Source organism: Rhinoderma darwinii, chromosome 1 (assembly GCF_050947455.1).
Source record: "Rhinoderma darwinii isolate aRhiDar2 chromosome 1, aRhiDar2.hap1, whole genome shotgun sequence".
Classification (NCBI taxonomy): domain Eukaryota; kingdom Metazoa; phylum Chordata; class Amphibia; order Anura; family Rhinodermatidae; genus Rhinoderma; species Rhinoderma darwinii.
The window spans coordinates 461,484,908-461,501,165 of NC_134687.1; the positions used below are offsets into that span (position 1 = coordinate 461,484,908).

Below are 16,258 nucleotides of genomic sequence, written 5' to 3' on the forward strand. Positions count from 1 at the left end.
CTAGACTAACCAAGATACGTAATTAAAGTTGAAATAAATGAATATCATCTTACATCTTACATCTTTCATCAATACATCGCAAATCTATAACATTAGTAATATCCCCGTTGGTCCCCTTATTCTAATATTTGACTAACTACATCCCTGTCCCTTTATGTCTTTATATTTTATTCTAAGTTGAGCTTTCTTTATTTCCTGATAAATTAATGCAATTTGTGCTAAATTAAACACTGTTAAATCCACTTTCCCTCTTCCCTTTCAAATAACCCTCTCCTCTTATCATTAGCCACCAAAGTCCTACATACCGTAATACGATGCCCATCTCCTCGTTCGTACACCTCTTGATCCACTTTGCGTTTTCTACCCTTTTGTCCCTCTGCGGCCACGGTAGTTCTGTGTTTCCTTGACTCCTGGGACGCTCTCGTAGCGCCGCCGGTGTTTTTACTCCGGACGCATCTCCATATGACACACATCAACCAACTGTGAGTACTGACCGACCTCATTTCCCACATATTGATCCCTTAGCCCCACTTGTTAATCCACCGCATCGCTGCACCATTAACCCTAACCTTGCGTTCTCACTACGAGCATGTTTGTCCGCTTGCCTCACACCCGATAATCCCTGTCCGTTTGTTCATTTATTATCATTTATTATTATTTCCCACCATGCTCAGTAATTATCCCTTGCTTCTTCCTATTCATCTTCCTTCATTTCCCTCTTCTTTTAACACATACATGTACTAATTAACATTTGTAATCCCCCTGTTACTCATTTAACCAATTATGCATTCTCATGTGAGTCTTTGCATCACTATGACCATGAGTGACATCAGAGGTAACCTTTGACCTGCCTTTTTTGGCGTTTTTTCCGTTTTTTTTATTGCCTTCCCTCACTATTTAAAGTGCCTCCTCACAATGTAATGTACTTGGCCTGATGAAGACGCTAGTCCAGCGTCGAAACGCGTAGCCTATTTAATTAATTATTTTAATCATAAAACCAATAAATCCCTTTTATTACCTCCTTGTCTGGACTTGCATTTGATATTAGCAGCGCTGTAGTTTGGTTCACAATTTTTCTCCTTATATGTCTCTTATTAACTTAGACTGTCTGTTCAGTGTACATTTTGTATCTCACGTCAATTATAGTAGGGTAGAACAGTGGGAACATTTGGTTTGGAGTAACACGAAGATCTAGGTCGAAATTGGAAACAGTGTAAAAAAAAAAACAAAAAACTGAAAACCAACAATTGACTGTGGTTACAACTTACCAGGACTGCAGTGGTTGGTAAATTTGTACCAGCTATACTGGAAACTACTGCTTGTGGCTGTTGAATGACCTGTTGCTGAACCACTTGTTGTTGAGGCTGAGCCTGGACAGGTTGTACAGCGGGGGTTGATGATTGTTGCCCATTTTGAAGTGGCTGTTGTGGAGTCTGAGGACCAGCCTGTTGTTGGGCCCTGTGGTGCTGCTCTACTAATGCCTGCACATTACATAATACAATTCATAATAAAAAAAAGAAAGAGAGGTCAGAGGTACAAACACTCCATATGTTACTGCTTAAAAAGGTTATGCCTCAATCTGATGTGGTGCCTGAATTAACCCAGTGCTTTATTAGCAAGTTCTAATAAATACATTTATGTGTATGAGTGCAAGACTATATTGGCTTTAACTTAACTTATTTGACATATTTATTGAAGAGGTTTAAGCCAAATTTTGTTTTTATAAACATTGTACTAATTCTGCAGGCAGAGAGTAGTATGTGACTGCTGCCAAGGGGCTTTGCTAATTTATGCCAATACAGCTTTGAAGATAAATTTCGGATTCAGTTCTGGTTGCTTGGGTTAGGGCTTGTCCAGATGTAACAGAATTGCTGCAGAAAATTTCTGCAGCAATTTCGCAAAACATATCAGAAATCCTGCTGCGGAAAAACCTCAGAAAATGGTATAGAATTTGCTGTGTTTTTCTAAATTCTGGGAGATGGTGACCACTCTGAAAAATGCAGCAATTCAGTTCACTTTCCGCAGCAGGTATTGACATGATGCAGTAGGAAAAAATTTACGCAGCGTGTGGATGAGATTTGTTAAATCTCACCCACTTTGCTGCTACTCTATTCTGCGTATTTAACCGTCAGCCCCATGCCTGAACCTCTTTAAGAGTAAAACCCTATTAAATGGGGCTGTCAGACAGGGTGTCTCAATCATTTGTCTCACATTACTTATATCTTCAGCTCAAGATTAATAAGGTACTTGGAGGCTTGGCAGCTCTAGGTTTACCCCACATAGAGCAACAGTAAATTGGTCTTTGCCACCATTTCTGTAAGGCTAAATTCACACATTCACTTTTGATGCAGTTTTTGGTGCAGTATTTTAGCCAAAGCCAGAAATGGATTAAAAAGAGAGGAGATGTATCAATTAGTCTTCCTCTATACATTTCTCTTACTTTGTATACTCTTCTAGCTTTGGCTCAGAAATCTGCACCAAAAACTGCATCAAAACTGCATGTGTTAATCCAGCCAAAAGACCAGGTATAGAACTGAGGAATGGGAGTGAGGGCATATCAATTTAAAAAAATCGATTTATTTTTTTTAATGTGATCCAATTTCTAAAAATGTAACTGAAGTATCTTTATAACATATTAAGAAGGCCTTAAAGAGGCTCTGTCACCAGATTTTGCAACCCCTATCTGCTATTGCAGCAGATAGGCGCTGCAATGTAGATTACAGTAACGTTTTTATTTTTAAAAAACGAGCATTTTTGGCCAAGTTATGACCATTTTTGTAGTTATGCAAATGAGGCTTGCAAAAGTCCAAGTGGGTGTGTTTAAAAGTAAAAGTCCAAGTGGGCGTGTATTATGTGCGTACATCGGGGCGTTTTTAATACTTGTACTAGCTGGGCGCTGTGAAGAGAAGTAACATCCTCTTCTCTTCAGAACGCCCAGCTTCTGACAGTGCAGACCTGTGACGTCACTCACAGGTCCTGCATCGTGACGGCCACATCGGCACCAGAGGCTACAGTTGATTCTGCAGCAGCATCAGCGTTTGCAGGTAAGATCGACTTATTCTAATTCTAATTCTTATTCTAATGCCTAATTTACTGCACTGGGGCTGCAGGTACCTTTCTACATAAGGTACAGTATAGATATGGCCTCCTATAAGATCTGCTTCTTATGTATCATTTGTAATCTTACAATGATTAACATACCATTAAAACCTACAATTGTTTTCAGCTTTCAAACAAATCATCTTCTGACATCAGAAAGAGATTTATAGTTGTCTTTGGTTATATGGCCATCTTAAATTTACGAGTTTAATGGCAAGTAGCAAAGTTATTCTCTATTAAATGTATTGGGAGTGAAAATACCTTCTTTTCCTTGGCAATGCGCTCAGCCCGGAGGGAGGCCACCTGAATAGGTGGCAGTGGTTTATCATAGTTTATGCCACTGGAAGTAAGAGAAAAGTAGTTTAACTTTTAAAAAACCCAACAGATGCTAAATCAATAGTTAATGCTTTTACTATAACACTATAGTGAAATTGGGAGGGTACCATTCCTCAAAAAAGATACCAGGATCATGCTCTAGCTGAGTATCACAAAAAGTCAAAGCATCATTAACCCTTTCAGGACCAAGGCCTTCAAATGGCTCAATAAATGGCACTTTCTAAGGGACAATATGTTTGGTTTTTTTGTCATTTTCTTTTTCCATTGGATGAGGTATTAATATGGTACCAAAACTCAACCAGTATCCTATAGGGGAAAATGGGCAAAAATAGGGAGCACATTTCCGTTTTACTTTTATTATTTAAAATAATTACCTTAAGCAAAAAATGCATTATAGCACAATATAATCTTCTCCCATGTATAACAATACTAAATATGTGTACTTTTCACTACATATATTGTTGCTATAATGACCAAGAACATATTAATTGTAACGTGTCTACCACCTTTAGCTTGTATATGTAATCTATAAAGAGGCACAAAGTACAAAAAGAGTTGTATTAAGTGTAAAAGCAGATAGAGATGAGGCAAGGAGATTAAAATTAGTGACAGTTAATAATTCGTGTGAATTAGTGATTACATATTTTGTCTGATATGGATGTATTAAAACATGGGTGAATGACGCCTATGTGAAATGCGTCTATGTCATAAAGGATTCCCCAGGCGTTATAGGGGAGGCTGGCTGAGGGTTTTAAACGAAAATATATATATATATATATATATATATATATATATATATATATACAGTACTGTGCAAAAGTTTTTGGCAGTTGTGGAAAATGCTGCAAAGTAAAAACGCTTTAAAAAATAGAAGTGTTAATATTTTTTTTTTATCAATTAACAAAATACAAACCAAATGAAAAGAAGAGGAATTTAAATCAAATCATTGATGTGAACACCCTTTGCCTTCAAAACAGCATCAGTTCATCTAGTTACACTTGCACAAAGTCATGGATTTTAGTCAGGTGTTTGATTAACCAATTATACCAAACAGGTGATAATGATCATCATTTTCATATGTAGGTTGAAACACCGTTATTAACTATTCAGAAACAGCAGTGTAGGAGGCTTAAAACTGGGTGAGGAACAGCCAAACTCTGCTACAAAGCTGAGGTTGTGGAAGACAGTTTCATGTCACAGGTACACCATGGCAAGACTGAGCACAGCAACAAGACACAAGCTAGAAATACTGCATCAGCAAAGTCTCTCCCAGGCAAAGATTTCAATCTCTTTTAACCCCTTCCCGCCGCAGCCCTTTTTCAGATTTTCATTTTCGGTTTTTTTCCTCCCCACCTTCCAAAAGCCATAACTTCTTTATTATTCCATCAATATAGTACTAGGAGGGCTTGATTTTTGCGGGGCGAGTTGTAGTTTTTCGTAGCACCATTTATTTTGCCATATAATGTACTAGGAAACGGGAAAAAAAATATTTGTGGGGTAGAAAATGAAAAAAACAGCGATTCCTCCATGTTTTTTTGCGCGTCGTTTTTACGGAATTCACTGTGCAATTAAAACAACATGTTAACTTTATTCTCTGGGTCAATACAACTACGGCGATACCAAATATATATAGTTTTTTCTCTATTTTACTTTTACAAGTAAAAACCTAAGTGTAAAAAAGAAAATTTATTTTGTGTCGCCAAATTCTGAGAGCCATAACTTTTTTATTTTTCCGTCGATTAAGTGGTATGAGGGCTTATTTTTTGCGGGATAAGGTTTCGTTTTTAATAATACCATTTTGGTGTAAATGCGACGGTTTGATCACTTTTTATTTCATTTTTTGTGGGAGATTAGGTGATCAAAAAATAGAGATTCTGGCGTTAGAATTTTTTTTTTTTTTTACGGCGTTCACCGTGCGGGTTAAATAATGATATATTGTAATAGTTCAGACTTTTACGGACGCGGCGATACCTATTATGTTTATTTATCGATTTTTTTTTTTACTATCTATGCTCTAGGGGGTATATGGGAAAAGGTTTTTTTTTTAACTTTTAATATTTTTTTAATAAAAAATAATAAAAAAACTTTATTTTACTCATTTTTACTTTTTTTTTATTAGTCCCCCTAGGGGACTTCAACCAGCGATCGTTAGATCGCGTGCACAATATACTGCAATACTAATGTATTGCAGTATATTGCGATTCTGACAGGCAACTATTAAGCCCTGCCGGAGACCGGGCTTAATAGGTGTACAAAGATGGCGGACGTGGGGGCCTTCATTAGGCCCCCAGGCAGCCCTAGCAACCATCGCCCCCCCCGCGATTGCGTTGCGGGGGGCGCAATGAGCTGTTAGAGAGGGTCGCCCCCTCTTTCTAACGATTTAAATGCTGCGGTCTCTGTTGACTGCGTTTTTATCGAGTTAAACTAGCGGGATCGCGCTCGAGCGCTAGTTACTCTGAGGTGTCGGCTGTAACAAGCAGCCGACACCGGCATCGTATGAAGCGGGTTCACTCCGTGAGCCCGCTCTATACTTCCCCTACCCGACTTTGGCGTATGGATACGTCAAATGTCGGGAAGGGGTTAAAGAAGCACAAAGAAACGGGCAACATTGAGGACCATAGAGGCAGTGGTCGGCCGAGGGAACTTAGTGCAGCAGATCAAAGACACATCATGGTTACTTCCCTTAGAAATTGGAAGATGTCCAACAATGCCATCAGCTCAAAACTGGTAGGAACCAGTGGGACCCAGGTACACCAATTTACTGTTCGGAGAAGTCTCGCCAGAAGTTGTCTTCATGGAAGAATTGTGGCTAAAAGCCATAGCTTCGACATGGAAATAAGGCCAAGCGACTCAACTACACACGAAAACATATGAACTGAGGTGCAGAAAAATGTCAGCAGGTGCTTTCGACTGTTGTGTCAAAGTTTGAAATATTTGGCTGCTACAGAAGGCAGTTTGTTCGCTGGAGAGCGGTACAATGAGTGTCTGCAGGCAACAGTGAAGCATCAGAGCCCTGATCTCAACATCATCGTGTCTGTCTGGGATTACAAGAGACAGAAGGAATTTAAAAGCTGTGTGAGGGTATGTTCACACGCTTAACCAAAAACGTCTGAAAATACGGAGCTGTTTTCAAGAGAAAACAGCTCCTGATTTTCAGCCGTTTTTTTTAGCAACTCGTGTTTTTTTGACGTGTTTTTTTACGGCCGTTTTTGGAGCTGTTTTTCAACAGTCAATGAAAAACGGCTCCAGGGGGCATGGCCGGATGTCTGACTGAGCAGACGTGTTTTGCTTAACTCCCGAGTCCCCTGCTCCTTATCCTGTGAATATCACAGTCATCCTGCAACTTGGACAGCTTTCACGTGTCGTGAGGGGACTACTCACACCCCTGTATCCATCGGTGGTAAGATTTGTGGTGCCAAGCTCGGAGAAATTTATCCGGCGTGGGGAACGGAGCAAGGCCCTGCACTTCCGGTTGGTCGCTTCAGGAGCGGCTGTTGTGTTCTGGCTGGGCTGTCAACTGACGTGGTGTGGCTGCTGAACTGTGCATCGTTTGGCGGAGTGTGTTGGCAGAGGGGACCTGGAGACTCATCACATTACCCTACGCAGGGTTTGCTTCTGACTGGGAGGTAGGTGAACGGTGTGGCCTTCACCCCCCCCTCCCCCCTATTTGCAGCCGTGTCGGCCTGAGACTCTCATAGGTGCCTGGGGTGACTGCAGCCCACTGTACTTGTAAGGTACCCTCTGCCCTTAAGCACAACAAAGAGCAGATACTCCGGTTAATCCTAGTTTGGAGCCTTACTCCAGCTTTGTACGGCATTGCTGATTGCTCCTGCTTCTTCACCATTTTATGCACAATCCTGTATTTGGATCTTTGGCTATGGGAGGAAATAGGGGTAAAGAGTAAGTTCCTGATTGAGAACTCTCACCCACCCTCTGATGAGGACTCTCTTATGGAGGATCTCCCATTTCGCTCATTGGAGGACCTGGATGCTGGTCTCTCATGTACTATTATCTCTAAAATCACAGCTCATGCAGCAAAAAAATGTGAACAATTTTCCAGACCTTTGCGTTTGCCTGCCTCGTCTGACCATTCTTTGTCAATGCTTGATGGATCCCTGAGCCCACCGCGACCATTGTCTCCCCAAGATCAACCTGTCTCTTCCCAACATATGGATACAAAATTTGCAGAGTTGCTGGCTGCTATCAATTCCAGTCAATCTAAGCTTGTTACTAAACTGGATGAACTACATCAGGAATTTGTCATACTGAGGCATGATATGCAAAAAATTTGCGACTGTACTACTGAAACGGAGCGAAGAGTCTCTGAATTGGAAGACACGCTGAGATATGTTCCGGATCAAATTGCAGATCTGAGGAGACCGGTGGGAGTTTCAGTCGACCGGGCAGACGACTTTGAGAATCGTTTGCGACGTAATAATATTCATGTTGTGGGTTTGCCGGAAAAATCTGAAGGTACGGACCCGGTAAAATTCCTGGAACAATTGCTGAAAGACACCCTGAATGTTACAAATTTTTCTCCCTTCTTTACCATTGAACAGGCACATATGGTCCCTGCCCGCATGGGCCCTCCGCGACCATTGCTTGCCCGTATGTTACACTTCAAGGACCAGGATGCCATCCTACAGGTGGCAAGGAATAAAGGAACTATCCTCTATAATTCTCAACGCATTTCCATCTACCCGGATTTCTCTGTTAACATAAGGACACAACGTGTCCAATTTACGGAGACCCGTAAGAAACTTCGGGAGAAGGGGTATAAATATGCCATGCTGTATCCTGCCAAAATGAGAGTCATCGATGGCTCCATATCTAAATTTTTGGTGTCTCCTACTGAGGCCTTGGCATGGGCGGAGACTGCGCCATGTGCTCCAGGCAGAGGCGCCCCACCTGACTGAGCTATTTCTACTGTACATGATCCTGTATAAGAATGTTACATGCTTTAATGCTTGGTTATACTTATTGTACGCCACTTTAGATGTATACACTTGAGTCCACACGTATCTTGAGGGGTGGAATTGCTTAAGTCTGCTATGTGATATGTATGATCCACTGTTATCTCGTTAAAAGGAGTCAGGTCTCCGGATGCTATTAGTGTAGCTGGTGTTAGGTTAGTCAGAGACCATTGTTCTCTATTAGTTCTAATCGGTTACAGGGTAAAGGTCTGCACTTAGATAGTTTAGTGTCTGACGGGTTAGTTAGGGTCTAGTATTGCTTGTATGGTAATGTTTTTCATGTTACTGCTGTTGTCTGAATGTTGTGTGAATGTTGTGCTCTTTTTTTTCTCTCCCCCTAGATTATGTGACCGCTGGTGGTCTCGGGCTGCTATATCAAGTCCAGATGCATTATGGCTTCAATTAAGGTATTAAGTTGGAATGTCCGAGGGCTTAATTCCAAATTTAAGAGAGCTCTTGTCTTTAACTTCGTGAAGAAACATTCTCCACACATCATATGTTTACAGGAGACTCATCTGACCGGCCAAAAGGTCTTAGCTCTTAAACGTGCTTGGATAGCGAGGGGTTATCATTCCTCCTATTCTAATTATTCACATGGCGTATCACTCCTAATAACCAAAAATCTGCATCTGGAGATGCTGCAAGTGGCCTGTGATCATTTTGGTCGTTATATTATGCACGGCTTAACACATGGGTCAGTTTTCAACATTATAAACTTGTATGTCCCTCCGCCTCTGGATCCTGCACTGCTGGATTTGGTGGCTAGTAAATTATCGGAATTTCCGGTATGCCCGGTTTTCTGTATGGGTGACTTCAATGCCGTGCCGGAAGCCTCGGTAGATCGCACAGGGGGGTCAGATCAGGCATCTGCCTCCCTCAACGCTTGGTCCTCAGCACTGCATCTCACTGATGTGTGGAGATGGAAATTTCCAACAGATAAAATTTATTCATATTACTCCTCTGCTCATAAATCATTTTCTAGGATTGATCTGGCTTTGGCCTTGGGGGATTTCTTTCCTGCTGTGACTTCTGTTACCCTCACACCCAGGGGTATATCGTATCATTCAGCTCTCCTTTTGACTTTTTTGACGGGGTCTCCCATTGACTCTAAGGTCTGGAGGTTACATCTGGCATGGCTTATCTCTCCTGAGGTCGAATTCGAGGTCTCGGCCTCTCATGAGCTATATTGGGAGCATAACTCCTCACATCCGGACCCACTGATGGTGTGGGATGCATACAAAGCTACAGTGAGGGGTGAATTCGCAGCTGGGGTGGCAAAGAGTAGAAAGGTCTCTAGGGAGACAGAGAGATTCCTAACATGCGAGGTACAAAGGGCAGAGCAGGAATATATTGTGAATCCCCAGCCTGACTCCAAGAGACCAGGACATAGAGGGAGCTGCTTCTATTGTATACTACACAGACTAAAAAACGCGTGCTGGTTTCCGAGGCATCCATATTCGAATTTGGTGATAAGAATGGTAAACTTCTGGCTTATTTGTCGAGGTCAGGGCGTCCCTGTGTGTCTATTCCATCAGTTTTCTCTACGGAGGGTACATTGTGTACTACCCCAAAGGATATAAATAAGGTATTTTGTGACTTTTATTTAGCACTGTATAGTTCAAAATGTTGTGTTTCATCTAATATTATGGAGCAATTTTTACAATCACTTTCCTTATGGCGTCTGTCTGCCACGCAGAAACTTGAGTTGGTTAGTCCTATTATAGATGAGGAAATAAAAAACGCTATTCAATCGTTGCCATCTGGGAAAACTCCTGGTCTTGATGGGTTGAGGGGTGAGTGGTATAGGGCCAATTGTGATAGGCTGGTACCGAGACTTCAGGACGTATATTTTGGGGCTCTTTTGCCGGCCCCCATCCTATATCGCTTATTAACTCAGACGTTAAGATACTGGTCAAAATTCTTGCCCACAGATCAAAGAAGATCATTTCATCCTTAGTTCACCCGGATCAGACTGGCTTCATGCCTGGGAAAGGTACGGACATTAACATACATAGACTGCTTTTGAATATTGATGCGGCAAGACATGACATGCCTCCGGGGTTCGTTCTCTCTCTGGATACCTACAAAGCTTTTGACTTGGTTGAGTGGCATTATCTTTGGATGCTTCTTTCCAAGTTGAATTTTGGTCCAAGATTTGAAGGTTCTTGTGCTAGGGTGAGAACGAATCTGGATATATCTGAATCCTTTTCATTGAAACGTGGTCCTCGTTATTATTTGCCCTTGCAATAGAACCCCTGGCAGTGGCTATTCGCCAATCTACTGACATACATGGTATCACTAGAGGCCGTATAACGGAAAAAATATCTCTTTATGCCGATGACACACTGGTATACTTGGCAGATGATGGTCCCTCCCTGGCTTCTTTGTTTGAACTGATTGATGCATTTGGTAGCTTCTCTGGCTTATCGGTGAATTGGGCTAAATCCGTTTTGTTTTCTCTTGCTCCCGACAGAGCTTCCCTGTACTGTTGCAAATAGTCTCTCGCTTTACATACCTGGGTATTATGGTCTCCCTTAATGTATCAAGGTATGGTGAACTTAATCTTGACCCATTGGTTATGACCACTGAAAGGCAGCTGAACACATGGAAAAACCTCCCGTTGTCACTATATGGCAGGATTAACTTATTTAAAATGATCTATTTACCTACATTTTTATACCTCTTTCGTGCCTGTCCTGTTGTGTTGCCCAAAAGATTTATAAACAACTAGATAGTATTCTCCGATCTTTTTATTGGCAGGGTGGCATTCCTAGGTTCAGTCTTAGTCTTTTGCAAGCCCCTAAACGTATGGGGGGAATGGCGGCACCAAATCTTTATATGTATTACTTGGCTTCCCAACTGGTGATTGCACGCTGGTGGGTGCAATTATGACTTCTTACGAAAGTCTTACAAATTTGTTATATAGATTTAAATCCCCAGGTTGCATTCCACTGCCTCTTCGGATAGTGGCTGTGGCTTGGGGCTCACGCTCTGTTGAGGGTCTCTATGGTCCCTGTATACTCACCTAGGACTCCATTATGGAATAATCCTTGGTTGTCCCATCTTGAGTTACTACTGGGAGCGGTGATGTGGTCGGGGGTCAAGTTCTTGGGTCAGGTATTTAATGCTGACGCTGGCTTTGTATACTTTTCAGATCTTCAGGAGAGGTTTAATATTTCAGGGACAGGTTTTTTTTTATTACCTACAGCTACGACATGCTTGGCGTGCCCAATTTGGATCTATGTCACCTCAGGTGGTGTTCTCTAGGTTGGATGACGTTCTTGGCGCTCCAGATTTTTCAAAGGTCCTCACCCAGGTGTACACCTTAATGACATCCCTTCGACAAAGACCGTTTGACAACGCATTTATACGATGGAGAGGGGATGCCCCTGACTTGGCAGAGGAGGACTGGAAGGAGGTGGAACTTTCCTTTTTTGATTCAGTGGTCAGTGCTAGGGATTTTCTGATACAGTCTCGGTTTTTACATAGGATCTATTACACACCAGTCAGACTTCAGAGGATGGGAGCATTAACTTCAAATAGTTGTCTTCGTTGCCAGTCGGATGTTGGTACTTATATACATTGTATGTGGATGTGTCCCAGATTTGCCCCCTTTTGGTCAGAGGTAGTGGAGTTCCTTCATACACACTTTGAATTTCCATGACTTGTTACCCCTTAAGTGTGCCTCTTGGACATTTTGAATGAAGTTATATAGAGCCATTATGACAAGATATTTTTTCGCTTTGTTCTTTTCTGTGCCAGAAAGATTTTGATTATGGACTGGAAGGATACGGAGGGTCCGAGCTTGGCACATTGGAAGCAATTGGTGAACAAATATATACCCATGCATCAAAAACTATATCTCAGCAGAAGATGCCCAGATAAATTTGGTAAAATTTGAATGTGAGTGAATGTTAGTTTGTCTCAGTTAGGCATTAACTGATGATATTTTTCTATGTCCTGTATATGCAATGTATCTGCTTTGGATTGCTTTTATTCACTGTAATAATGCCTTTCTGAATGTTTGGTATTTACTGTATATTTGTACGTGTGCTGTACAATAAAAGTTTTGAAAATAAAGCCTTTTAAAAAAAAAAAAAAAAAACGGATCCATAAACGGCTCAAGAAGTGACATGCACTTCTTTTTTGCGGCCGTTTTTTATGTGGCCGTTTTTCAAAACGGCCGCGAAAAACAAACGGCCCGTCGGAACAGAATGCCGTTTTCCCATTGCAATCAATGGGCAGATGTTTGGAGGCGTTCTGCTTCCGATCTTTCAGCCGTTTACGGCCCGAAAAACGGGCAAAAATTACTCTGTTTTGAAGGCAAAGGGTGGTCACACTAAATATTGATTTGATTTAGATTTCTCTTCTGTTGATTCACTTGCATTTTGTTGATTAATAACAAAAACTATTAACACTTCTATTTTTGAAAGCATTCTTACTTTGCAGCATTTTTCCACAACTGCCTAAAACTTTTGCACAATACTGTATATTTAAATTTCATGTTTGTTTTTATACTTTTATTTTACATGTTACTTTTTTTTTATTTGACTTTTTTTTTGGAAACATATTTACTGCTTTGGGGCTTGAGAAAAGCATTGATGACATAATATGTGTTATCCCAGCCTCCCTCTATATGCAGCTAACAGATAATGGTAAGCTACTGGCTGCCGACATCATGTCACAGATCATGTCTTTCAAGCATCCTCCTTTCCCCCATGTAAGCCGGGGGTCTTTAAAGTTTTATAGGGGCTTAGTTGACAGTTGTAAAAGATTTATTACCGGTGAATCCTGCCCCAACAATAAATGATAATGGTCATATCCAATATAAACATAGGATTGTGGTACATTAGCATCATCCTTACATAATATATAGATGATTTCTTTGAGATAATTACCTTTCGGCAAGTACAGAGGCGTGCTTTGGATTTTTCTGAAATGGGTTCATTCCCAAGCTGAAGCATGTAAAATATGAAAAAATATTAAATATATTATATATAACAAAATTATACTACATGCTGTGATCTTTCCAGGAGTTCATGTTTTTAAGAGTTCTTGCGGAAGCGTCCTGTAACTTTCTAGCCATAAAGTTAAAGAGGCTCTGTCACCAGATTTTGCAACCCCTATCTGCTATTGCAGCAGATAGGCGCTGCAATGTAGATTACAGTAACGTTTTTATTTTTAAAAAACGAGCATTTTTGGCCAAGTTATGACCATTTTTGTAATTATGCAAATGAGGCTTGCAAAAGTCCAAGTGGGTGTGTTTAAAAGTAAAAGTCCAAGTGGGCGTGTATTAGGTGCGTACATCGGGGCGTTTTTAATACTTTTACTAGCTGGGCGCTGTGAAGAGAAGTAACATCCTCTTCTCTTCAGAACGCCCAGCTTCTGACAGTGCTGATCTGTGACGTCACTCACAGGTCCTGCATCGTGACGGCCACATCGGCACCAGAGGCTACAGTTGATTCTGCAGCAGCATCAGCGTTTGCAGGTAAGTCGATCTTACCTGCAAACGCTGATGCTGCTGCAGAATCAACTGTAGCCTCTGCTACCGATGTGGCCGTCACGATGCAGGACCTGTGAGTGACGTCACAGATCTGCACTGTCAGAAGCTGGGCGTTCTGAAGAGAAGAGGATGTTACTTCTCTTCACAGCGCCCAGCTAGTAAAAGTATTAAAAACGCCCCGATGTACGCACCTAATACACGCCCACTTGGACTTTTACTTTTAAACACACCCACTTGGACTTTTGCAAGCCTCATTTGCATAATTACAAAAATGGTCATAACTTGGCCAAAAATGCTCGTTTTTTTAAAATAAAAACGTTACTGTAATCTACATTGCAGCGCCTATCTGCTGCAATAGCAGATAGGGGTTGCAAAATCTGGTGACAGAGCCTCTTTAAATGATAAAATTCCATCTGCCTGCAGCTGCCACTGGTGTGGAAGTGGGGCGGGGGGTTAGGAGCTTATTGAAGATGGATTGATTATTGAGTTCAATGGGAGCTGTATAAATCTTTTTGCAGTATGCTCCACCTAGTGGTGACTACAAACAATCAAATATATTATTTAATCTTATGGCTATACAGGGGACATGGTACACCGTTCCAACACCAAATATAAAGAGTTTAATTTCTCTGTAAATGTATTTTTAAATTAGCAAACATTATAAAATAATTCACACTACATGAAAAGTGGGATCTAAGGCCCTATTCACATCACATTTTTTCCCTTCATTTAGCGTGTACACCAGGAAAACTCCTGGCGTACATGCTAGATGTGTCCATAGGTCTTCATTGCAAAATGCCAACAAAAGCCAGTTTTCTCCCAACGATCTAATTTTTATAAAGGTATATAATTAAGTATATTCTTTATAACAATCTTTCTTATATAACTTTATTAAAATGACCAAAAATAACAAACCACATCCAAAATAAAAATACAATGCAATTCGGCAGAGAGGGTGCACACACCGTGCACACTCCTCGAATAAAAGATGAGCTGGCGGTTCGTGGCCTCCCATCAACCGTGGATGCCATAATTCTTCTGGCTACACAGATCGACATGAGGTTTCAAGAATGCTCCCTGGAATTTCGTCAGGAAAAAATTTCCTACAGACTGGCGCCCAAGTTCCAGAGACCCCCTACTGCTTCCCCCTGAAGAGCCTATGCAGGTGGACAGACTCAGTCTGTCTGACAAGGAGCGGCAGCACAGACTTTTAGCAGGATTATGTTTGTACTGTGGCCACAAGAGTAATTTTGTGCGTCAATGTCCCCAGAAGCCAGGAAAATCCAAAACCTAGGGTTAATAGGAGAGACTATTCAAGGTGGATCAATGCCAAATGCAAAATTCTCTCCCAAACTATCAATTCCGGTGAAATCTCCTCTGGTGAAGAATCCCACTCTATTTCTGCTTATCTGGATTCTGGAGCTGCTGCGAATTTCATGCAACAGGCCTTAGTAGTAGACTATCTCCACTTGAGCACACTTCCTCTGGAGAGACCTCTGGTGGTTGCTTCAGTGAATGGTCAACCTCTGCCAGATCGAATTCTTTCCATCACTAAACCTCTGAAGTTGCAAGTGGGAGTTCTTCACTCGGAACAAATAGCTTTTTATGTCCCGCCAAAAGCTATTAACCCTATCCTGCTGGGATGGCCATGGCTTCGCCAACATGCTTATGTCCTCGACTGGAATCACAGAAAGGTTCTCCAGTGGGGATCCCGATGTCTTCTTCGCTGCCTGCCTCAGGTTCGTCCTGTTCTGTCCCCGATGCCTTAGTCACTCTCTGGTCTACCTCCACAAAATGCCTGTTTTGCAGATGTCTTCAGCAAGAGGGAGGCGGAGGTCCTTCCTCCCCATCGTCCTTACGATTGTCCAATCAAATTGCTCCATGAAGCTTCACCTCCTCGTGGACAGGTTTATCCTCTCCCTGCCTGAAACCCAAGCCATGTCGGCATATGTCAAGGAGAATCTCGAGAGGGGGTTTATCAGGAAGTCTACTTCTCCAGCCGGAGCTGGATTCTTCTTCGTAGAAAAGAAAGATGGATCCCTCTGGCCATGTATCGACTACCGTGGTTTAAACCAAATCACTGTCAAGAACAAATACCCCTTGCTGCTAATCTGTAATGTCGGGGTAGGGAAACAGACAAGTGAGCCCTAATCTACCCGCCACTCAGTCCCTGCCTACTTGCAACGACCCGCCTTAGGCGACGGGGTACAACTGGGCGACGGTCCCTACACTCAATAGGTGCACGACAGACAAACAGACAAAGGTACAAAGAAGCCAGGGAAATGGGGAAGTTGCCCACGGGAACACCGTGAGCAACAAGCGAGGTGAACGAGCCGAGTCAAACCAG

General features: G+C 41.8%; 1 protein-coding gene across 7 annotated transcripts in view; it reads right to left on the reverse strand.

Annotated features, from left to right (window-relative positions):
* EP400 (E1A binding protein p400) overlaps window positions 1–16,258 on the reverse strand; it is a 157,402-nt gene that overhangs the window by 19,179 nt on the left and 121,965 nt on the right. For all 7 annotated transcript variants that reach the window (XM_075832945.1, XM_075832935.1, XM_075832928.1 and 4 more), the window contains 3 exons: window positions 13,307–13,363; window positions 3,361–3,439; window positions 1,269–1,481 (listed from right to left, as the gene is read on the reverse strand). In XM_075832945.1, the coding sequence (XP_075689060.1) occupies window positions 1,269–1,481; window positions 3,361–3,439; window positions 13,307–13,363 (349 nt within the window). The remainder of the gene's footprint in view (window positions 1–1,268; window positions 1,482–3,360; window positions 3,440–13,306; window positions 13,364–16,258) is intronic.